The sequence below is a fragment of the Penicillium verrucosum genome (assembly GCF_028828655.1).
Source record: "Penicillium verrucosum strain IBT 35672 chromosome Unknown utg000003l_segment0_segment0, whole genome shotgun sequence".
NCBI classification, from domain to species: domain Eukaryota; kingdom Fungi; phylum Ascomycota; class Eurotiomycetes; order Eurotiales; family Aspergillaceae; genus Penicillium; species Penicillium verrucosum.
In genome coordinates, this window is record NW_026643212.1 from 350,614 (window position 1) to 375,343 (window position 24,730).

At 39.7% G+C, this 24,730-nt stretch overlaps 7 protein-coding genes across 7 annotated transcripts; 4 read left to right on the top strand and 3 right to left on the bottom strand.

Moving 5' to 3' along the window:
- Positions 1–9,981: 9,981 nt before the first annotated feature.
- N7516_007927 (uncharacterized protein) lies at positions 9,982–10,995 on the top strand (the record flags this gene model as incomplete). Its single annotated transcript, XM_057220647.1, has 1 exon — positions 9,982–10,995. The coding sequence occupies one exon, from the start codon at positions 9,982–9,984 to the stop codon at positions 10,993–10,995; it is 1,014 nt and encodes a 337-aa protein (XP_057070919.1).
- Positions 10,996–12,094: 1,099 nt separating this feature from the next.
- Positions 12,095–12,996, top strand: N7516_007928 (enoyl-CoA hydratase/isomerase family protein; the record flags this gene model as incomplete). Its single annotated transcript, XM_057220648.1, has 2 exons — positions 12,095–12,411; positions 12,495–12,996. The coding sequence occupies 2 exons, from the start codon at positions 12,095–12,097 to the stop codon at positions 12,994–12,996; spliced, it is 819 nt and encodes a 272-aa protein (XP_057070920.1).
- A 573-nt stretch (positions 12,997–13,569) lies between these two features.
- On the bottom strand, positions 13,570–15,899 carry N7516_007929 (uncharacterized protein; the record flags this gene model as incomplete). Its single annotated transcript, XM_057220649.1, has 3 exons — positions 13,570–14,332; positions 14,388–15,322; positions 15,381–15,899. The coding sequence occupies 3 exons, from the start codon at positions 15,897–15,899 to the stop codon at positions 13,570–13,572; spliced, it is 2,217 nt and encodes a 738-aa protein (XP_057070921.1).
- A 1,171-nt stretch (positions 15,900–17,070) lies between these two features.
- N7516_007930 (DUF4291 domain-containing protein) lies at positions 17,071–17,673 on the top strand (the record flags this gene model as incomplete). Its single annotated transcript, XM_057220650.1, has 1 exon — positions 17,071–17,673. One exon carries the CDS (start codon positions 17,071–17,073, stop codon positions 17,671–17,673), a length of 603 nt encoding a protein of 200 aa, XP_057070922.1.
- A 341-nt stretch (positions 17,674–18,014) lies between these two features.
- Positions 18,015–18,791, bottom strand: N7516_007931 (uncharacterized protein; the record flags this gene model as incomplete). Its single annotated transcript, XM_057220651.1, has 1 exon — positions 18,015–18,791. The coding sequence occupies one exon, from the start codon at positions 18,789–18,791 to the stop codon at positions 18,015–18,017; it is 777 nt and encodes a 258-aa protein (XP_057070923.1).
- Positions 18,792–19,287: 496 nt separating this feature from the next.
- N7516_007932 (oxidative DNA demethylase) lies at positions 19,288–21,372 on the top strand (the record flags this gene model as incomplete). Its single annotated transcript, XM_057220652.1, has 2 exons — positions 19,288–19,506; positions 19,563–21,372. The coding sequence occupies exons 1-2, from the start codon at positions 19,343–19,345 to the stop codon at positions 21,370–21,372; spliced, it is 1,974 nt and encodes a 657-aa protein (XP_057070924.1). The 5' UTR covers positions 19,288–19,342.
- Positions 21,373–23,241: 1,869 nt separating this feature from the next.
- Positions 23,242–24,552, bottom strand: N7516_007933 (phosphatidylserine decarboxylase; the record flags this gene model as incomplete). The annotated part of the gene is made up of 1 exon (XM_057220653.1): positions 23,242–24,552. The coding sequence occupies one exon, from the start codon at positions 24,550–24,552 to the stop codon at positions 23,242–23,244; it is 1,311 nt and encodes a 436-aa protein (XP_057070925.1).
- Positions 24,553–24,730: the final 178 nt, after the last annotated feature.

The following is a 24,730-nucleotide window of genomic DNA, read 5'->3' on the forward strand; positions in this document are numbered from 1 at the left end:
TTATAAAAAAGCTATTATCTTAATAGATTAGATCTTTTAGAATCTTTAAATATATTAGAAAATAAACGTATCGCCTCCTACTCCTTAATTAATATATAATAATCTATAATATTTTCCTTATCTTCCTATTTTAATTATAATATTAATAAAAAAGCGAATTAGAATAATTATTATTACTAAAATTAGCGGATAATAATAAATAAAAGATTAAAGAGATTAAAGATTATTATCGATTTAAAAATAAATTATACTATTTAGTAAAATAGTATAACTAGCTATTAAAATATAATTAATAGATATCTAAAAGCGTAATAGTAAATACGCTAAAAATTATATTAAAATATTAAAAAACTCTAAAAAAGAAGAAAATCTAAGGATAGCCGTAACTACTAAATTAAAACTAGAACTAGCTTATTATACTTATAGGTCTAAAGAGAATATAGCTAGATACGTCTCTAAGAATTATCTTATAATATTAGATATCTAAGAATTATCCTAAGTAACCTAGACTAATTCCTATATATCTTTTTAGAAGGCGACTATCCTAGTATACTAGCTATATACCGACTCCTCGGCTATATATAGACGAGGGTAATAACTAGCTTTATTTATAAATTTCTTATATTTAATAGTAGTAGTAGGAATAGGTAATAAAAGAATTACTAATAAACTATAATTAGATATTTATTAAGAATAAGTATCTTTAGTAGTCTAAGAATAGATTAGAATAAAATCCTAAAGATATAAAAGAAAATATTTTATTTAAGATATATAAATACTAAGGAGAAAGTAGGTATAATAATAAGACTTTATAAAATTATCGAAGCTCGCGATAAGATACTAAATATATATTATAACGCTAATAACTAGCTTATAGGATAGCTATAATATAATTATAATACCCTAATTATTAATATTAGACTTAGTATCTTTATTAAAGCTATTATTAAAGTTTATCTAAAAATCTTAAATTTATAATAAATATATTAAAAGTTTATAATAGTTTCTTTTAATATCTTTAAAGATCTAAACGAGATTAATATAATTTAGTACTAAATCTTTACTAGAATAATCTAAAATACTTATTATCTTATAAGACTTATATAATCTATTATAGTATTAATAATTCTTCTTATTATATATCTTAGCGAAATAGCGGATAATAAAGAGTCGAAGAGATATTAAATTAGTATCTATCTACTCGCGTATAAAAATATATAGATATATTATATACTAGATATACTAGCGTAAAATTAAAGAGTATAGTTTATATAATAAATAATAGATAAAAAATATAATTATAATTAATCTATAAAATAATAATAAAAAAATAATAAAATATAAATCTAAAAGAGTAAAAAGATAAAAAGTTATAAAAAGAAAATAAATTAAAGATTATTAATATAATAGGGTCTAGATCGGATTCTATATAAAATAGGAAATTATAAATTAAATCTAGAAATATAAGTTATATATTTTATTTCTATTTATTATTTATTAAAAATTAAAATCTAAAATAATATTAATATATAATCTTCTTATTTATAATTCGAAAAGCGGAATAGAAAAAGAATCCGCTAGATCCTTTATTAAATCCTTTAGAATAACGCTTAGTATTATAAGATCGAAGTATTTAATATATATATTTTAAATTACTATTAAAAGATTATATTTATTTTAAATCTAAATAATAAAACTATTATTTTCTACTTAAAGATATTATCTTATTTTAGTATAAAACTATTTCTACTACTCTTTCGTTAAAGAAATAAGAAGATATAAGATAAGATTTAGATATATTATATAGCGATTAGCGAGATAGCTATAATACTAAAATAGGTTATTAGCGAATTATTATTAGGATATATAATTTCTAAAAGCTTATCTTAGCCTTTATAGAATCCTTTTAATCTTTATCTAAAAATCTATAATCGAACTTATACGCTTTATAAGTAGTATCGAAGTCTTTAACTAAATTAATAATCTTTTTATCTATCTCCTAGAGATATATTATATCTTATATATAATATCTATTTATAGGTAATTAGTACTAGGCTATCTATTCTAGAATTATAATTAATTTAATATAATCTCTCTATATTCTCTTTAATAGAGATTTATATATTAACTTCTATTAATTATATTACTAGTATTTTTTAGAATTAGCCTTATATAAGAAATACTAAATAGAAAACGGAACTACGCTTATTCTAGAGATAAAATAAATAATTATCGAACGAAGATAGCTTATATACTATATATTTTTTAAATAGATTCGATTTCTATAAATAGCGGGTATAATAAAATCGATATTAAATATCGAGGATAATTAAGAAATTAGGGTTCTCTATTATAAATATATCTATAGCTATATAGCCCTAATATTATAAAGATATAATAAAATTAGATAAAGATTCGGAACTATTCTAATTATAGCTCTTTTATTATAGAGTACTACCGATATCTCCCTAATACTTTATAGCTATAATCTATTTCGGATATAGATATCCTTATAGGAGAAGGGGGAATAATTATAAAGGATAAAGGTCCTTTTAAAGATAAAATAGGAACTTAGGCGATATATATATTTATAGAAGTTTTTAATACGTATATAAATCGTACGGGGTTCGTTACCTAATCGGTACCGAGCCTTAGTACGTACATTTCCTTTTAATCTTAGGTCCCCCGGGACCCCTAAATTCTAGCAAGAATTAGTCTTGGCACACACAGCCCAATACACCTTTGTTCCTCCTCCCAAGCCAACGTATCTTACCTAGTTGACAGGCCTTACACCTGAAATAGTATATTCTTACACGATTATTATAGATATATATCTACGCGCCGGTATCGACTACCTATCTCTATCTAATTAGTTTAGCTTCGTAGATTTAGGTAGATATAACAGTAGAGGTTAGAATTTCTTACTTACTAGCCGCCGGCATACTTACCTAGGGCTTACTTTCTTACTTACTAGCCGCCGGCTTACTTACCTAGGGCTTACTTACCTAAGGCCCGCCGGCCTATAGCTTAGTTTCCTATAGCTTACCTACCTTTAGTACGCCGGCCTATAACTTAGCTGCCTTTAGCTCGCCGGCCTATATAGAGAAGAACCTATATAATAAGTTATCTTTATTATTAAGGGTAGTATTTACTTACTATACTACCTTCCCCTATAGGTTCTTTTAACGCCTCTTATTAATCTAGGCTTTCTAAGTAGGGTTAGCCTTTATAGCTTTCTCCTATTTCTACTTAGCTTCCTTATTTCTAGTATATCTAGAAGGCTTATTCTTATTAAAGACGTCCTAATACTTCTAAGGTAGGTACCGTCTATAGTTCTATCTATATAAATATAGCTTTAATTTAAACGGTAGTTCTTCTCTAGCTAACTTTATATTAGCTAACTTTATCTTAGCTAGCTTTACTTCTTCGTAGCCTTACTAAGTCAAAAAAGTAGCTTTAGAGATACCCCGTTAATTAGTAACTAGCTTACTATAAGTAATCTTCTAGTAAGCTCTATACCGGTTAAGAAGCTTAATAAATCCGATATCTTCTTTATCTTATAGTCTTAGAGTCTATATCTTATAGAATCTAGATAATATTACTAAGATAGTATTAAAGAACTAAGTCGAAGCGTTATTTGCCTCTAGTATTCCTACTCTTTTATAGCTTAATTAAACTATCTCCTAGTTTAATAACTATTTATTAATATTTATATTTTTATCTAACCCTCTATCTAGGCTTCTCTATTATTAATAGAGCCTAGTAGAATAGGTCGGATTATACTCTAAGGCGAACCTTTCTCGAAGGTTTCGGAGTAGACTATATAGAGTCTTATAGTCTATAATAAACGGCTAGAAGTTTATATAAACGCTATTCCGGATTACTGTTATAATTAGGCCTTGACAAGTCCCGCAGCACTAAGGCAATTTTGGTGCTACGATATGGTGCTGCGAGGTGCTGCGGGACTAAGCTAATTTTAGTGCTGTTGTATAGTGCTACGGCACTAAGTGTTGTAGTACTGTCGTAGCACTAGTTTTAGTGCTACGCTAGTATAATTCTGCTAAGGATTACCTAAAATAGATAGATAAAATACTGACTTATTTTGATAAATTACTATTTTTTACTTATATATTAGTATTAGGAGGTAGTTATAGTCACTTACTACTAAGATTTGTATTAACTTACGTTTAAAAAATAGATTAAAAGCTTTAAGTACTATATAAATATAGATTTAAAGTAAAATCAGCCTAAAATAGTACAGAATTAGTAGTTAATATTATATAGAAGAGAATATATAGATATTATATATAGATATATATATTTACTTTATATATATACCTTCCCGTTTCTACCTTATAGTTTCGATTTTATTTTTCTATAGTAAAAGCTTATATTTTACCCTTTTTTTAAATAGTATAGTACTACGACCGGATGAATTACCCTATATCTTATTTTAATCTTTATAATTAATATATTATATAGGCTATATATAATAATTTAATATACTATCTATTTTCTAACCGAGGTTAGAAATATAAGATATAGAAGGTTATATATAATAACTTAATATACTATCTATTTTCTAACCGAGGTTAGAAATATAGGATATAGAAGGCTATATATAATAACTTAATATACTATCTATTTTCTAACTAAGGTTAGAAATATAAGATATAGAAGGCTATATATAATAACTTAATATACTATCTATTTTCTAACTAAGGTTAGAAATATAGGGTATAGAAGGCTATATATAATAACTTAATATACTATTTATTTTCTAACGGAGGTTAGAAAATAGGACTTTAAATAGCTATATAGAATAAGAGGATAATATAGACCTTAAAATATATTATATTATAGTACTATATTATAGTACTATAGGAGTACTATAGGAGTACTATAAGAGTATTATAGTACTATAGTAGGGCTATTATAGGAGTTAGAGGTAAATAGTTAATAGATATTAAGATCTATATTCGGCTTTATCTACTATTAGACTCTCTTTATTTATTATTAATTATATCGGTTATAGATTTTATCTAAATAAGCTATTTATACTTTTTATTTCCCTCTTTATCTTATACTATATATCTATATATACTATTTATCCTTAATCTTTAATATATTACTTTTTAGATAGTACGCTAAGACTAGCCCTTTTTTATAGGTATCTTTATTATAAATTAGATATCTAGACCGTCTTACCGACTTTAATTTTCTTTTATATAATTTAATATATAATCCTTTTACTCTTAACTAGTTAATTAGCTAATAAATACTAAATCCCGAAGCCTCTTTAATCCTTAGTATTCTAGAGTTTTAGGTTCTATATATTATTACTATTCTAATAATCTTCGAATAAATTAGCCCTAGAGCTAAAAAGCTTTAGATATATTATACGAAGATAAATAAAATATAATTTATTAAGTAGTAGTAATATATTATATACGCCTAATTAAATACTTTATAATATAAAATAAATTTTAAAGTAAATTATATATTATTATATTAAGAGTACTTTAACTAGGTTATATATTATTAGACTAAATAGCCGATAGTATTTTATCGATAATATAGAAAGATAGTTCCTTATCTATTATAGTCTAGAGGTTTTTACTCGTTAAAAAAGTACTATAAGAGTAAGATCTATTAGTAGGGTAGAAGGAGTTCTTCTTTTTAGTAAATATTAAGATAATTATTATAATTTATAGTAATATATACTATTATATCTTAAAATAAACTATATACTAATTTAATATATCTTAGTCTAAATATCCTTTAAAGTAGAAGACTACTTTTAATACTAAAGATTAGGAACGAATTTAAATTAATTTAATTATAATATATTAGCTCTTTTTCTAGTTCTTTAGAAGACTAGAAATATTTAAATTTATTCGATTTACTCGCTTCTTAAAAGATATATCTCTAATCTTAACTCCTAAGATAATATAGTATCGCCTATAAATAATAGTTAAAAAGGACTATTAAAAGGTCCTTTTTTTTTTATTAAAGAATATTAAACTTTTAATAATACTTAACTACTAGACTTTATCTTTTTAATAAATATTTATAATAATTACTAGCTATTTTATAGATTCTAGCTAGAATTATTATAAGATACTATTAGGCTTTAAGCTAATATATAATTAGTATACTAGTAGTTACTTAAGTAAGATATTATAAGATATACTATAGTAGTATAATATTATTAATAGAGTATTTATAATAACTACTAATAATATCTCTAATAATAAAATATTTATAGAGAGCCTTTATTAGTTAATTGAATAGCTTAATCTTTTAAATAATATATAAATTATATAAATTCTATATCTTACTTATATAATTTAGCTTAGTTTAAAAGACCTCTTTAGATTAATAAAAGCTAATCTAAATAATAATACTACTAATACTATCTAATTAGAAAAAGAGAATAAATCGGCTCTTTAAAAGACTAAATCTAAAAGAAAAATTATCTATATATTTATAAAGATTAGTTATTTAAAATCTTTATTAAAATATACTTATATTATTCCTAGATCTATACTTTTATAGTCTATATTAACGCTAGTCCTTAATAATAAGAGTTCTTTCTAATACTATAAGATACTAAGCCGAAGCTTATACTAATATAAGATATATATACCTACTAGAATTTAATATATCTAATACTTTAGCGTATAAATTATCTATTTACTATATTTAATAGGTATTATATTCTATATAATTAGCTTTAGTTCTAACTAAGTATATAAAAGTAGTAGTAGATTAAATACCTACTTTATATTATAAAATCTTTTTATATATAAATAGTCGGACTATTTAAGGTTAAGGATATTACTATTTATTATATATTCGAAGTATATAATAGACTATTTAGATATTTTAAAGACTTCTAAAAGCGCCTATATTAGAAGAAGATTCTTTAGAAAAAGGCGATATTTTATACTTTAAAGACTAGAGAATAGAAGCTTATAACTTACTATAAGGATACTAAGAAGGCTTATAAGTATCTTTATATAATAGGAATAATTCTTACCCCTATATATAAGCTTAATTATTTTAAAGAAGTAGACTAGGCTAATAATAATACGGACTAGTATATAGTATATAAAAGCTCTTTATATTCCTATTTTAAGTAATACTATTAGCGTTAGCTTATAATTTAATTAGTAGATAAAGATAAGGCTTTATAACGAATTAGAAGTATATCTAGTTTATTTATATAAACCTAACTAAGATTAACTATCTAAGAGAAGATTAGCTAGTAAGAAGAGTTAATAGGTTATTTTAATCTTTATATATATATTATAGAACTTAAAATTATAATATATACTAATTTTATAAGAAACTAATAATAATAACCTATATTAATTCTAGAGATAATATAAGATCTAGTTTCTAACCCTTATAACGCTAGCCTAGGATATCTTCTCTATTCTTACTACTAATATAAGAGTTAAATAATTATTTAGCTTAACGCGGGATATCTATTATTATAAATATAGATCTCTTAATATAATAACTATTTAAGATCTAATAATACTCTATTATATAATATATTTTAATATAAATTACGCTAAAGGCTAGCTATCTATAGAAAGCTAGGATCTAAATAAGAGAATAGAGGCTAATAAGAAGGTAGAGGCCTAACTATCTAATTATAATATAGCTAGTATTAGCGATAATAAGGAACTTAAGTCTAAAACCGAATATAAAGCCGATAATATAGATACCTATAATCGCGATACTTTACCTAGTCTCTAGGACCTAGACCTACCTCTAGATTAGGAGACTCTAGATTAAAAGATAGACTTAGTTAAACTTCTAAATTATTACTTAATAATTAGAATAGTATAAAGCGATAGCTAGCGTCTATATAGAGAACGGAAGCGTTAGAGAGATAATAATAAATATATATATACTAAGAGGTACTAAGAGGACTAAATAAAGCGTAAATAATCAAATAAATATAATAATAATCTTTTCTAGATTTCCTATTTATTATAAATAAAATACCCTAAAATTACTAGCTTTTCTATATAACTTATATATATCACGAGGTTAGTCGTGTTTGCACTGTTTATAGTGCTGCAGCACTCCCGCTGCAGCACTGTAGCACCGAACCAAAGGCCTAGTGCTGCCGCAGCACCGGTGCTGCAGCACCGGTGCTACGGGACTTGTCAAGGCCTAGTTATAATTATACTTAACCCCTTCTTTTCCTAGGTATAAAGTATATTCTTTATCGACTAGTTTAATTAAATCACTTTATAAGTATCGACCTATTTATCGTTATACTTTTTCTCCGCTTCTTCAATCGATATAATCTCTACCGGAGCTTTCCGTATCTCCGGTTCTTTTTTCCTTACTAGGATTATATAGCTCCTAAACGTTAAATTACACTATAATCGATTCGATATTAGCGATCTATATATCCTAAGTTTCGGTATCCTTAAGAATAACGCGGGAGGATAGACCCGCGGAGAGATAATCGGCTATGATTTAGATAGATTTCCGATTTTTCTTCGATTTAGGGGTTGCTTCGTCGCTAGGTAGATGACTTTCTGTCACTTTAACTACCTCAGTATCGATAGAAGCAGGGTTAATCTTTGAATTGATTAATAGAACAAAGCCGGGCTTATAACTGACAGAAATCTGATGTATTGAAATATATGGACCTCAGGGCTGATATAGAGAACTCTGCATTTTCTACATAATAGAAACTGCTGTTTCTGTGCTGTTTCTGTGCGGTTTATGACTAAGCTAGATTACATAATCTGTATCATCCCATGTATGCAACCTTGCAATTTGACATACAGGGCTGACCAACTGAGAGCCTCTTCCCCACCTAAAACAGGTCCGTGCATTTCATACTACCCTCGTCCCCCCAGGTCTCTGATAAGAAATTATTTCAACCTGCTCGCAAGGGCCACCTCCGTTCCATTCCGAGCCCTCGGGCGAGAACGGAGAACTTAAACTTGTTTCTTCTGAGGTATACAATAGATGGATGGATGTCACCACCTACATTCTCTGATTGCTTTCCTAACCCTAATGCCAAGGCCCAGTAGTCCGCATCTGGTGTAGCTCCGGACTAATAATATCCCCGTATGGTCTCGTATACAGAACATTACCATGATAATATTACAGTAATGGTATGGGAGATCCACAATGGCCAGAATTCTTTCCAAAGGATGCAAAGATGACAAACAAGGAGTAGCTGGAATTAGGCTTACAGAAGTGTCTTTTAGTGGGCGCTTGGACAATACACTTGCCTTTCGGTGTCCTATCTATATCTCGACTGTCGTAGCTGTAGCTGTAGCATCAGCGTACGGCGTGATTGAGCAAAAGCACTATACATCTCTGTGGCCTATCTCGCAGATTATTGCATTTCCACTTGGGAATTGTGCATGAAGAACAGCTCATACTTGCATATCCCCTCTTTTCCCAACTTCGTCTACAAATACAGACTTTACTATGCTACCTATTTTCAACTCAATCATTTTAATTAGCCTACTCTGATTCATCTCTTGTGCCATTGTCAAAGGCGTTCAAAATGACCGGAAGCCTCTCATGTCAGATTCAAGCAAGTTCGGTATCTCTGAACTCTGGCCAGAATTTCCCGAAAATCGAGTACAATCAGCCACGGTCATCGTGAGGGCTTCAGACTATTATTTTACTCGAAATTAACTGACTTCTCAATTTCTGTAGATCATACGAACATCCAATGGTCACACTATGTATTGGAGAGAAGGAGTATGGTGTTTTGGGGTCTCATATTCGGAAGTACCCTCTATTGGGTCGAAGTTTCCCCCAAATACATATATCACACTTTCCGATATTCATGGAGATGTCGGCCACACATTAGTTCATTTCTTATACTCGGGTACTTACGAGACGATCAATTCGCCACTTGATGAAAGTATATCCTACATCGAACGAGAATATCGAAGAAGTGTTCTGGTCTACCATGCGTCTAGGATGTACAACATTACCGACCTCGAGATCCTTGCCAGGAAGTATATTGAACACTTCGACGAAGCGATCTCTACCTTTGAAATTCTGCGTTCGATTGGAGAAATATTTCCCAAGCTTCCTGAAGACGAAGTCTGGCTTCCAAGCTACGTGAAAAAAGTCTTACGGCGCTCATTTGTGTCAGGCAATTCACGATTCAACATTGATGATCTGTCCGGAATTTTGCAAAAAGATTTTGACCCTTTCAGTAGAGCAATTATGCTATCAGCGATCGAAATTTTATCATCGCATATTCAGTGCTTGGAACAGGGGACCAGATCTCAACATAATGTTGCATCAGGAGTTTCTGAACACGAGCTTACCTCTACTGAACACCCGGTGGTGATTGAACAGTGGTCTATCACCTCTGAAGAGTTCCCAATTCCTGAAGAGTGTCCTGCCCCCGAAGAGTGTCCTGCTCCTGAAGAGTGTCCTGCCCCCGAAGAGTGTCCTGCTCCTGAAGAGTGTCCTGCTCCTGAAGAGTGTCCTGCTCCTGAACAGTGGTCTATCACCTCTGAAGAGTTCCCAATTCCTGAAGAGTGTCCTGCCCCCGAAGAGTGTCCTGCTCCTGAAGAGTGTCCTGCTCCTGAAGAGTGTCCTGCCCCCGAAGAGTGTCCTGCTCCTGAAGAGTGTCCTGCTCCTGAAGAGTGTCCTGCTCCTGAAGAGTGTCCTGCCCCCGAAGAGTGTCCTGCTCCTGAAGAGTGTCCTGCCCCCGAAGAGTTCACTGCCCCCGAAGAGTGTCCTGCCCCCGAAGAGTGTCCTGCTGAGTGGCATGCTGGACCAAACGAGCCAGATGCTGCGGCTGCCGGTCAGGCCGATCCCAAAGACAGCCTGGCGAAGATCCTGCTGCCGGATGTCGCTCTATATCACGATTGGGAAACTCTGTCGTCGGTAAAGAGGAGCAAAAGGATCAAGAAACTGAAGAAGAAAGGTCTACCGATCCCGAACGCGAACGGCGTTGTTTCAATTTCGTTGTTATAAATACTCTGTCCTTGTCTTGCCCTTTTGGCTTTCCTTAATCACCAACTTACCATTACGAGATCCATGTTCCCGTGGCAATAATACCTATACTATATCTCCCTTACAGTCGGACTCGCCTATATATTGTAGTGGATAAGCGCGTAAATTGAAGAGACGGCATGATTGAATATATGCCAAAAGCCATGGGGTGTAGCTATGTTATTAATTGCGAACGAGAGGGACTGATATGGGGCAGGATGAGCTGAAAGCGGCTAGCGTTTCTCTGTACTCTGCTCAGAGTTGTTTTCCACGACCGACGTACAAATCATCCCGCAATTGCTGTCCTTGCTCAAATTAAACAGGACCAAGCCTTACACCTGCAAACATTCTGCCTATACGCATAAATCGTACTTTATCATTAGCGATGATTCTATTTAATGAGCCGCTAGGAGTAGATAAAAACAAGAGTCAGGAACTTCGGTATTTCGTATATCCTCGGCTTTGCGCAAGCCGGCGACTGGTGCAGGAGATATTGTTCTTTTTAAGGAGCAGCGCGAACAAACTCTTCAAATGGTTGGATTGCCCGAAGAGTAACAACCGAGACATTCCATATAAGATGCGCTTTTCCTTCACTCCGTCCATCGATGAGCTCCTACTGAAGACGAACATTAGAGTCACCTCTAGGATCTGCTACCTTTATAAGGTTAAGTACCCCAGTTATTATACTGTAATCTAGCCAAAGATTTTCTTTAGGACTAGGTATACCGTAGACGGCGCTGTAGTCTAAAGAGTACCGAATCTCTCTAGCAAACCTCCTAATGGTATCTCCTTCCTAGACTGAAATGATAGGGTAAGCTATAAGAAAGACATTATCTTTAGGTTAAAGAGTAACTAAAATAGACTTATTCCGTATTGTTTCTGCCTTTAGCTATAAGTCAAAGAACCTACCGAGTATTTACAAAATCAATCTCAATGGCTTCGATCATCACGTGATGACATCATTTGCGGCAGCATGTGATGACGCCGAGGTCTGATTAGTATTCAAATAGCCGATCATATTTGTATTTGTAGATAGTTGTCGCGTTTTCTCCACAACTTTCTTATTCCAAACATTCTCATCATGACGACTCTATTCACCGTACCGATAAGCTCTACTGGAGGCTCAATCATCTGTACAAACCCAAGCACAGCGACAGAGCATGAAACCATCTATGTGCTCACCTTTACTTCACCCCCGGACAACCGACTGACACCCATTTTTATTGATGCTCTCCTGCTTGCCTTGGACATTATTGAGCACCGCTACCCTAAGGGTGTCGTAGTGACTACTAGTGGAATTGTTAAATTCTACAGCAATGGGCTTGATCTCGATCTTGTCGGGAAAACCGAAGGGTTCCTTGAGAACTGGTTGTGGCGCTTGTTCCGACGGTTTTTGACGTATGTTCTTGCAATTTTGAGGATACAGTCCAGTCACGCATAATTTCTAAAAAGGGGGAAAAAGAAATACTGACCAACTCCAGATACCCCATGCCAACCGTGTGTCTACTAAATGGACACGCTTTTGCCGCTGGCTTTATGTTGGCCATGTACCACGACTACCGAATCATGAACCCAGAACGTGGTTTCCTCTGTGTCAACGAGCTGGAATTTGGCGTCCCGCTTCAGACGCCCATGATGGCTATCTTCCGCGAGAAGCTGCCGCCAGTCACGTTCCGAAGCGTGGTTCTAGAAGCTCATCGCTTTGGTGGACGTAATGCCCTCCAGGCTGGTATTGTTGATGCCGTTGGTGGAGCCGAGGAAGCGCTTGCGCTTATCCAGACCCGCAAGCTTCAGAATAAAGCCGCGACGGGTATCTACGGCACCATGAAAGAGGAGATGTATTCTCGGGTTTTGAGCGGGTTGGATGATCATGCTGGAAACTTGCAGTGGCGGGAGAAGGTTGAAGATAAGAACGACGTTGTTCGGGAAAGAGGGTTGGAGGCTGTACAACAGTTTGAGAAGAATGAGAAAGCGAAGCTTTGAGTGGGTGAATGTAGTAGTTCCCGGATTCTTTTGTTGATATTATACTGCAGTGTGTATATATACCTATCCTTGGTTTAATCACTAGACCAATACATAACTCCGCCTCTTGCGTCGGTTGATGTATCTTAATTAAGGAACAGCTACTCTTATATTGATCTATCAAAATCCAAGGTAGAATACATGGTAGAGGCAGGGTAATTTACCCATAAAATCATATGACAACTGGTACTCAGCATACCATACAAAAATATGTACTGTAGTACAGATTGTTCAATATAGTTAGTTAGAGTTCTTAATATCTGCCAGTTATAATATATATTTGAATAAAGCCAGATTTCTGTCAGTTATAAGACCGGAATCGTTCTATTAAGATCAATCTGAAGATAAATCTACTTTCGTCGAAACTGAGGCGGAATTAACGAAGAGAGTCAACTGCCTAGCGACGAAGTAATCCCTGAATCGAAGAAAACGGAGATCTATCTATATCAATAACAATAATCAACAAAACCAGGATAGCAATCTACGGACGGCAATCACCAAATTCTGCGATTTGGAACCTTATAGGATTGGCACTCACGCCCGCGGATCCCAGGTAGCATCAACTTCGGCCAAAAGAGCCCGTCCCTCCTCTCCAAACACATCCACAATACTGGCCAGCTTGAATGACGCTAGTTCAGCGGTACCTCCTTCAGCCAATTGGTTCGCATCGTCATGCACGACCAGCAGACCATGTGGGAAGTCGGCGTTCAGAGCAGTTCCAACCGCAGTTACGCCATCCGTGTTGCTCACTGCGTCAATGCTTCCATCTGCCGAGGTTTGAATAGTGAAAGTCAGGACATGCTCGTGAGGAGCAGCACGGCGGTACACTGAGTATGCACTGACACCCTGGCAGGAGACGATGACGAAACCTTCCTCTGCTGTCTTGCCTGGTAGAAGTGTGACTCCCTCGACATCGGCAAAAAGGGTGCCATCACCGGCACGCGCAACCAAGGTTCCGGTGGATGAACCATCGGGCTCAGCATCGTATCTCCACAGACCGTAGGGCTCCTCGCCCAGGAAAACGAAGGAGTTTTCCTCATCAGCGACGCAGCCTTCGGGTTGACCACCAGAACCACCAGTGAATGTGCGGACGAGAGTGGTGGCTAGTGTGCCATTTTTCAAGGCAGTCAGCTCGTATTGAAGGTACTCGCCAGACTTTTCATTGACAAAGAGATACTGTTTGCCGCTGATTGGCGAGCGGTAGGTGCAGGAGCCGTAGACGGTGTAGTCGGGTTTCACGGGCTGTGAGCCACCGGGGATAGATTTCAGAGTTCCGTTGGAAGCGATTTCGAAGAGACTTGAAATTAACGTCAGCCTAAGAAAAGAAAGTGGAAAGATTTTGATACACGTACCACAGTGTGTCATCCTCCCGGCATGCCGCGTAGGCTAGGTCGACTTTGCGATCACCGATTTCGAAGCCATAGATAACATCCACGTTGTTTGGCTCTCCAGCAGAAACGGTTTGAAGCAAATTTCCAGCAAGATCAAAAACAGCAAACCCAGCACCCTTTTCCGATTTGGTTGTGGTGATGATAGTGGACTGGTTGGCACTCACCGGAGAGATCCAGATGGCGGGGTCATCGCCATCACCACCGTTGGCATCAGTCTCATATTTGGGTTCAACCCCAACCCAAGAGCATTCAGGACCTGCCCAGGAATCCTCGCATCGGCATTCATTGGGTCCGACACACTTTCCGTTGCCTGAGCAGGAGTTCGGGCATGTGAACTCTGAGCAGTCTTCGCCTGTGAATCCAGCAAAACAAGAGAGAGAGCCACCCGGGGTCACAAAGCCATTGTCTTGCGGGCCCTGTAGGGAGGAATCAACACTCCGTGGGGAATAGGTAGTGTTGGCCTCTAGTCCGAGCTCAGTGAAAACTGGCTCCAAAGAGCTAATGCCGTAGCCCTCGCCATCATCAGTCTCAATAGAGTAACCGAGAATTCCATCAGGATACTGAGTAGAAGCAGCCTGGTAAAGGGACAGACCAGCAAGTTCAATATCTTTGGCGCCGGTAAGAGTCAAGGTACCTTGGAGCCGCAGTTTGGGTGAATAAATGTTGATAACATCGGTCTCGGCCACAAATAAGTAGTCGGAGTCAGACCCAACGTAAACAGCCAATCCAGTCACATCATCATTAGCTTTTCCCAGGACGTTGATCTCGGGGGCAGACGTTGATTCTGTGGCCTGGAAAGTGTAAATGCTCTTCTTGTCCTCACCTGCCAGATAGACAGTACCGTTGGTGGGAGAAACAGTGCAAGAACTTGACACGGGAACCTTGAATCTTTGGACCTAATATTCTTTTAGTTTCAACAGTATAGGAGAAGATATGGGTTGCTAAGATACTGACTTCAAGGATCTCAATGTCAGAGTCCTTCTCACGGACCAGGAATTGCCTCGCCTCTTTCTTTCCAAGCAGATAGAAGTAGTTTCCGCCACTGCTGGGGCTGCGCCACGTGCACAAAGAAGACCAGTCCCCGAGAGATTTGGTTTTTGCCAAGGGGATCTCGGTGGTGTCGTCGATATCAAAGACCCGAATGATCGAATCAGGAGCAGCGATAGATACAATTACATCCTTCTTCCCGACATCATACATCACACCAGCGACCTTGGTACGACCGGGCGTGCGGCTGGCGACTTCCTCCATATCACCCAGGCTAAAAGATCGAATGCCACCAGTAGCAGCGCCTCCATCGTTGCCCACAAGCAAAGACTTTTGGAAGGATGAGCCATAGTAAATGGCCGCCAGGTCGGAGTCCACCTCAGCGGATTGTTCAGCAATGGGAAGCTTTGCGGTAGCAGCAGATGCAATCTCAATGCCACTGAGGGACAAGACAAGCCCCACTATAAAGGAGCTTGGTAACAGCATTTTGAAGGGACTATAACGGTGTAGATAGGTACGAAGACAACGAAGACACTGAATAACCAGGGTCAAGACAATTATTTATACCCAGCATCCGGACAGCGAGTACGGAGTAGATATCACTAGCTCAATCGTGGCATTGCCTCAGATTGACCAAGAAGAGTCTTGGCTACTTGGCATGCTTAACTCGTGCTTGTCCCCACTGCTACCATTGGTCTTTGCTGATTTGACAGGCACACGCAACCTTGGCAGACACGGCAATCTAAGATATTCTAGGTATAACTGCTCCTTATACCATGTGATATTTAAATAACTATACGACATAATGCAGGTACTTGAGTCCGTGCCAACTCTACGGTCATGAGTTTGTGCACTTAAGGGCTCAGAACAAGAAAAGATCAACAGTTTATATAATAGCCGCGATATGCTGTGTGTTTGTATACATAATTCATAATATTTTAAGATGAACAACCTGGAGGATGACATCAATGCCAAAATAAGACTACTTGTACCAAATTAACATAATTATGCGTACAGTGATAGCACATAAGTATTAACATGACCTGCCCCCACGCCCGCCTACCTGATTATATAATTTCTATAGACTCTACCTATACAGAGCTGGCCCGTAGTCTCGGTGTTTACTTCTCCAATTAATGCAGAACCAGACCCGGAATATAAATGCATTAATCAGTATTCTGTAACACTCCGCTAGTTCAAATGGCATATCATATTTACCTTCCCTGGCTTTCAGCATTGTATCTATAGCCTATAAGGATAGAGATAGGCGGTCGATTTAGCTGCTATAATACTAGCTATCTCGTAATAGTCATAACGAAGCCTAGTATAAGCGTAGGAGGCGCTTACGGTAATACTTGGAAGAGGTAGGCCTTTTACTGCAGTATATATAGGCGCCGAAAAGTAAGATTAAGAGCCTGCTAACTACCGTCTAAAGCAAAGTATTGCGGGGTCCCAATTAGGTTTGGTGCAGACTTGTTTTCATGAGTCAGTACTATGTATGACCTCGGGAAGTCTACCTGGATACCTAGTTATATATTTATAGTACTTACTACAAGATCTCACTACACCATCCCACAATTCCTATTCTCCGTACATGAATATTCTGTATCCTCCATTACGAACCTCCACAGCTCTTCAACATCCAGCACATCCAACAATGGCCTCAAATACCCACAGAGCCATCCGAGCCAAACAAACCCCAAGTACAATCACAGTGTACCAAGCCTATTCTCCCGAGATAGCCGAGCCAGCACTCAAGGCCCAAAAGTTCGTCCCTCCATTTTCACGACAGAGAATGACCTGGATCAAGCCCTCTTTTCTATGGATGGCATACCGATCAGGCTGGGCAACAAAATCCCGACAGGAGCGTGTCCTAGCAATAGAGATTACCCGTGAGGGATTCGAATGGGCATTGCGCCATTCCTGTTTGAGTCACTATACGCCTGGCGAGGAGACAAGCCAGGAGCAGTGGCAGAAGAAGCTGCGTGCTAGTCCAGTGCGCGTTCAGTGGGATCCCGAGCGGGATATTTCAATGCGGTCTTTGAGCTATCGGAGTATTCAAATTGGGTTGAGTGGAGAGGCTGTTGGGAGATATGTTGATGAGTGGATTGTTTCGGTTACTGATGTGACTGCTACTATGAAGATGATCGACAGCTATCTTAAGATTGGGGATGTTCAAGCTGCCAGGGGTTGTTTACCTGAAGAGACTCCATTTGTTGTACCTGAAGATTTGCAGGAGCATCTTAAGATGATTCATTGATGAAATGAATCATGAGTTTTCTCTGTTTCCTGTCTCTGTTAACCAACTGAAGCCCAGTTCTTAATTGAGAAAGGGGGTCTCGGTTCACGGCCACTGGCCCCGGGGTGGACAAGGGATGAGTCACAACAAAATTTTGAACGTTGAATGCATGGATAAATGAGGAATCTTTCCTTTCTCTGTCTTTTCATATTCAGGATAGCGCGCATAACGCAGCGGGAACCCACTCAAGAAATCATGCAATAGTCAATGAAACACACAAGTCCAGCTCTGTTCATAAGTTGTAAAGTACATAACTTCGTAAAAGTCCATAATCCCATAATCATAAAATCCACTTTACAGGCTCAAGTCTTTTTGGCCTTGCTAGGACGACCGAGTTTCGGCGGTCCCTCCAATCGATCTACCAACGGCCGATACGGCGAGGCCAAGACATGTTCCGGCGCGCGCGTTCGTCTCGGTTCCCCAGAGCTTGGGCGATGTAACTGTTCCTCGTGCATACGATCAAGTGGCTCTCCAACAACCTGATACTTGGCCCAGTTGATAGGGGGCATACGGACGATATTCTGCGGAACGGGGATATGGCCGAAATTCGAAGCCGGTGACTCGTCTGGATTCGTGCGTTTTGATCCTTCGTCATCCTCATCGTCGTCCCTTGCGTCATCCTCGGAGAACTGGATCACAGCACCGTGGTCTTCGGTCTTCAACCGACCTGCTGCCAGCTCATGCGCAAACCCCTCTGGATCAGCGGCAGCGGCCTCTTTCATGCGATCTAATGCCTGGATATCGCGCAAACTTTGCTGTTTCTGCATTTGCAGGATCGAGATGGCGGAACGGAGCGCGATGGCATCTGGATTCTCGCTCTCCGAGATAGGGACAGGGGGCAGTTGTGGTGTGAAGACGGGAGGATTGGGCGGAGGAGGCGGGGCATGTGGATAGTTGGCATGTGAATGTTGAGGGAGGTGTGAAGTAGGAGAGGCAGATGCAGGTGGCGGTACGATTGATGGCTCGTTGGAGACGATTGGCGCGAGATGAGCAAAGACAGGCGTCACTGGGGAATAAGGCGGACGAGGCGGGGTTCCCGGCTGATCTGGAGTTGGGGGTTCAGCCCCTTGTTGCTGCATTGTGAGATTCGACGGAGTTGAAGAAGATCAAGCAAGTCCCTAAGTGGGGGGACAATCGAGGTCTTTCCGGCGATAAGGCGGGATATGCGGGTTATGACGACAGCGGTGCCTGGATTTGCCGCAATCACATGTGCAACGTGCGATGTTCAATCAAAACAAAGACTGGCGCTGATATTGAAGGATCTCTTGCTTGTTTCTGATCTTGAAGATAAAGAAAGGATGTGCAGAAATTAGTTTGCCTTCGGAAAGGGATGAGCGTATCGGCTATGCGCCACTGATCTACAAAGAGAGACAACCCTCCTATAATACAGGTGTTTGAAACACAACACTGATAAAAACAACATTGATTGAAATCTAAAGTAAATTTAGACTATATGATTTTTATATGAATAGACTGAACCTTAGACGAACTGTGATCTTCTATCCTAAAGCTGAAGATGTAACACAAACACAGTTGACCGCCTCATCGTGCGCTCTCACCGCCCGCAAAAAATCTATGAAACATCAGACCACTCGCTGGTGAAACTCCCATTCCTCTACAAACATCAAAAATGAAGCGCAAAACAGACACAAGGGCCTCCCTCGATGGCAATGCCATGCCTCAGTCCAAGAAACGGGCTCTCTCCAGCGAGGAGGCTGCTGCCCGCTTCCGCGACGGCTTGTTCGACACCGCGGAGCAGCAGAAGTACACCGGCGAATACGCCAAGTCTTCTCCGTATGTATACAGGAAACTAGTCCAATGGCAAAAGACTGACATGTCTGGATTTATAGCTACCTCCACGGCGTCATTCACCCTCTGATCGAACCTACTCTCCTCCGCTCCGTCCGCGATGAGATCGAAACCCAAGTGTCTTTCACCGAGAAGGAAACAGACATCTACAAAATCTTCCAGTCTGGCGATCTCGCCAACCTCGATGGACTGGATGATTCCTCCCTCTCGAAGCTGCCGTCCGTACTGAAGCTCCGTGACGCGATGTACTCAGCACGGTTCCGCGAGTACCTGTCCTCCGTGACTGGCTCCGGCAAGCTGAGCGGTCAGAAGACCGACATGGCCATTAACGTCTACACCGAGGGCTGCCACCTCCTGTGCCACGACGATGTCATCGGCAGCCGTCGTCTCAGCTACATCCTCTACCTGACCGACCCCGACACACCCTGGCAAGCCGAGTGGGGTGGTGCCCTGCGCCTGTTCCCGACAACGACCGAGAAGGATGCCAAGGGCGAGGATGTCAAGATCCCCAGCCCGGATTACAGCCTCTCCATCCCTCCCGCCTTCAACCAGCTGAGCTTCTTCACCGTCCAACCGGGTGAGAGCTTCCACGATGTCGAGGAAGTGTACCACCCACGCGAAGGCGAAGACAAGACCAAGAAGCGCGTGCGCATGGCGATAAGCGGCTGGTTCCACATCCCGCAGGAAGGCGAAGACGGCTACGAGGAAGGACTGGAAGAGAAACTCGCCGAGCGCAGCAGTCTCGCGCAGCTACAGGGCCGCGGCGATATCTACGACCTGCCACAGCCACAGCCGGTGTCCTGGGAGGAGCCCGAAGTCGAAGGCAAGGGCAAGGGGAAAGTGGAAGAGCAGAATGAGGGCGAATTCACAGAGAGCGACCTAGCCTTCCTACTCCGGTATATTGCGCCTTCGTACCTGACGCCTGATATCGCCGAGGAGATGTCAGACGCGTTCTCAGCTGAGTCCTCGCTCAGCCTAGAGCGGTTCTTGAGTGATAAGTTTGGATCGCGTGTTAGCGCGTACATTGAGGAGCAGGAGAGACAGGCTCTTCCGGCTTCTGCGGATGAGATTCGGGCACAGCGCGGGTGGACGGTTGCTCGTCCTCCCCACAAGCATCGATACCTGTACCAACATGCTTCCGGTGAGAAGGATACCGAGAACCCGATTCAGGAACTGTTGAACGTGCTGCTCCCGTCGCAGGCTTTCCGTAAGTGGCTTGGACTTGTTACTGGTGTGGACCACCTCACGAGCCACAACTTGCTTGCAAGACGGTTCCGCCGTGGTGCGGACTATACTCTTGCCAGTGCGTATGAAGGCGAGGAACCTCGACTCGAGTTCTCGCTCTGTCTTACCCCGAGCACGGGATGGGAGAAGCAGGAAGATGAGGAAGATGAGGAAGAAGATGAGAACGAGGATGAGGAAGCCAATGGTTCATCTGCTAAGACACCCGAGCCAAAGGAGAAGACAAACGATGACGCCGTGGAAGGCCCTGCCCTAGGAGGGTACGAGATCTACATGGCTGGCGATGATGATGAAGAAGATGACGAGGAGGAGGATGCTGAGAATGCTGACCAAGTCCTGGGTCGGAAGAAGAACAAGGCCGATCCGGCTGTCTACCGGTCCGCGGGTGCCGACGAGGATGATGGTATTCTGTTCAGCACGCAAGCGGGATGGAACCGACTCAGCATCGTGCTGCGGGATAGCGGCACTCTCAAGTTTGTCAAGTATGTCAGTGCTGCGGCGAAGGGTGATCGGTGGGATATCACTGGTGAGATTGGGGTTGAGTTTGAGGACGATGATGAAGATGAAGAAGGTGATGAGGGTGAAGGTGAGGACGAGGATGAAGAGTAAATGTTAATCATGATGGCAGCATGACTGCAGTGCATATGTTTCAAAAAAGATTGTAGATATTATATATGGTGCATATACGACTTGAATTGACTTGATGATACATTACTCGCCTCCGAACACCACCTTTCATTCCAAGAGATAAGCTATGCCCAGAGAGGTTGACATGGGCATGTATATCAGACACTCTGTCTTCGTATATGCATTGTCGCAATGGGCCTTTCGAATTGGTCATTCCCAATTGAAGACGAGTATCTCATCACCGGGTGCCCTAAGTTAATCACATTACAGGTCTGACAAAGCTCTTCTCATGAGGAAAGCAGTCTCAGCCGTTGATTCACCCCATATTATGTATCACCCAATCACGTCTAGCCAAGAGATCTATATCGTTAACAAAGAAAATCTTGTAGATACCCTTCCATGTCCTCACTACTCCTAGCATAGGAATTGGCCATCTTTTGAACCATGCTTTGCGAGGTTTCTACGCTAGGCTAGGGCTAAAATCCCAAATTGAAATTGAAACCCCCGTTTGCAACCGGCTGGCTTAGGGTTGAAGGCCTGATTAATGACCTGAAGTCAATGTAGTAGTGATAGATCGAGGGGATCATGTATAGACTGTGTGTTATACATTCCCCAAGACGTAAGGAGCTCACGTTCCGTGCCGGGGTGCTACGGCCCGGTTCTAATGGCATTCTTTGACGCATTAAGGCACTGGTCCAAATGTGATAAGAAAGGAATGATTCTTAAAAGGAATGTACAAAGCATTATTTACGGACACAATGTACCTAAAGTACATGTGTGAATATAATTTTTGTAGACGTCCTTTAATCACTAGTGCTATCCAAATCTCTCCTCTTGTGCTAAGGATAATCCATAGACCACTCAGGGAACTAAAGGTTACTTGGCATGACGAAAACAGCAACGGTTAGTCTAGTCTAAAGTACGGTCGTATTCCAATTACCCGGTTTATGAAGTATTGAGATCTATAAGCTATACGAGTTCATGCAGTGACAATATTGTATTGTATGGAGTTGTATAGACAAGGGAGGAAAGAGGTACTATGCTGTAATACTATGGGGCAAGAGATCATATAATATCATGAAGGATTCAAACATGAAATGTCAGATTGCCGCGAACCTCCTCTATACAATCTTCATACTTAGAAAAGATGCATCTAAACCTGTTGTAAGAGCTTACCACAGAAATGCAATGTCAAATACCAAGTTGAACACACGGTTTAAACCGGGTATTATACGAAGATGTATTACAGTTATGTTAGATATACCTACATACCTACATGTAGGTATGTACGGAGTAGAAGGTACACATGTTCATTGAGCTACCATACCTTGACACCTTGGATGTCATGTCGGCTAGCGGGAATGCGGTCCGCACCGCGAGTCTATACCGTTTTTGTCGTTCAGAGTCGATTCCAGTCTACCCCCATTCTCCTCACCCCCATTCTCCCTTATTCTGTTTTCATTCCTGACCTTTTCAGAGCATCTTACTAAACTCCTTTAATAAGGCCTAGGCTCCGCGGTCATTCAGGTCTTTGCTTCTTTTACTAGTGTGTGTGCAATCTCGTCATGTTGACCACATTCGCGGCCTTTGCTCCTAATTCTAGGTCTGTTTGAGTCCATTCACCTACAATGTTGTAATAAACATGTCTCATCCAAGTGGAAACTTTGCTGTTGGTATTTGATGTTTTCGGACAAGCACGAACAGGGAAAACTAATTTCATTGCAACTATAATTAGGTAGGAAACTTTTGGATACACGACACGAAACGGTCACCAGGGACACAACTCAAAGCAGTACAGCAATATTCAACAACAAAGATTCGAATTATTGTCCCTACTTCAGAAAGACTTTCTCAGCGTTTTTGAAGGTCATCAACAATCGGCAAGTCTTCAAAAGTAGCGACTTGCTTTCGGACCTTCACCTTCTCTTTTGGTTTAACTTGGAAATCGACTCTCTTTTCGAAAACCATCACGCAGTCAGATCCGCCAAACTGGAAGTATGAAATGTTTTGCCCTTTGTCGACATGGTCGCCTTTTTTCACGGTCAACACAACTGATGATACTTGAGCCATTCCGATAGGCAGAATGGCTACCTTGCCGTACTTCTCGGTTTGGATCACAATCAACCCCCGAGTCTGACACCACTGGTAGCCAGCATCATCCGGGGCATCGAGATCCTGGTTCTTGTTGGAGGCTCGAGGGCTGACATCTTCACCACCTTCACCATCTTCACCTTCGGACTCGTATTGAACCCGTACACCTCGCCGGCGCCTGACTTCAGCTGGGGCACGAACCATAGCGCGATCCGCATAGATCCTGCCGGTAGCAGTGTTCTTCGCCACCTGCAAATACACCTGGTTCTGAATGACTCTTGCCTCAATAACCTCCCCACTCACTGGTGCATGTTGACGATGATAATCAGTGGGTGCCAGGAAAGAGTGGGTAAAGTGGCCCTCATTCCAAGTATCTTCCTTGGTCTGCAGCAGGTCCTTGACAGGCCAGTGGTAATAGTCCACACCCTTGATCCGGAGTTGAATTTCTCCCTTGGTGATCGGCCAATTTCCAGCATAAGTCGATTCAGCGGGCATCGTGATCACATGGTCATTTGAGAGACCCTGAACGGGCCGCGAGATATTGATGTTTTTCCACTCACGCGAAAACCAGTGGTTGAAAGACTGCCAACCGGATGCTGGCTTTTCCCAAAACGCCGCATCTGAGTTATATTTCGGATTCAGATAAAAGGTGTAGACAAGCCCTGCGGACTCCGGGGTACTCAAAAATTGTCCCTGTTGCCGGGCAAAGGAAACGAGCCAGTATGAAAGCCAGGATAGGTCGTTGTTGGAAGTTTCAGGCGAGATCGGAGTTTGGAGCCCGAGAACAGATGGCTGATCGAAGACCCAGTAGAAGACCAAGATTTTGCGCAGCAGTTCATCACCAGTTGTGTCCACATTGGGCACCCATCGCAGAAGTCTCTCGCAATATTGCAGATAAGAGTCTAGGGTTATAATCCCTTCAGCCTTCATGTCTTCTGGTCCATCATCGACGGCAGATTCGATCGCGGTATTGAACTTCATCACTCGAGTTGGGCAGCGACAGATGAAATTCTTCAGGTCGAGAACAAGCCCCTCTTTGGAGTTGTAGGTCGGAGCTTTCGTGTGGTCCATTGTTGCAAGTTTTGGAAGTCAGGGCGGACTAATAGTACTTCGTATTCAGAGTATCAATGAGTTCTGCTCCGACTACGAGACAGGGACTGGCCCGAGATATTTATATTGTGACTTGCCTTCTTCTATAGACATATTGATAACTTCACCCGTCATGAAGTGACGCAAATGGCCCGACGAT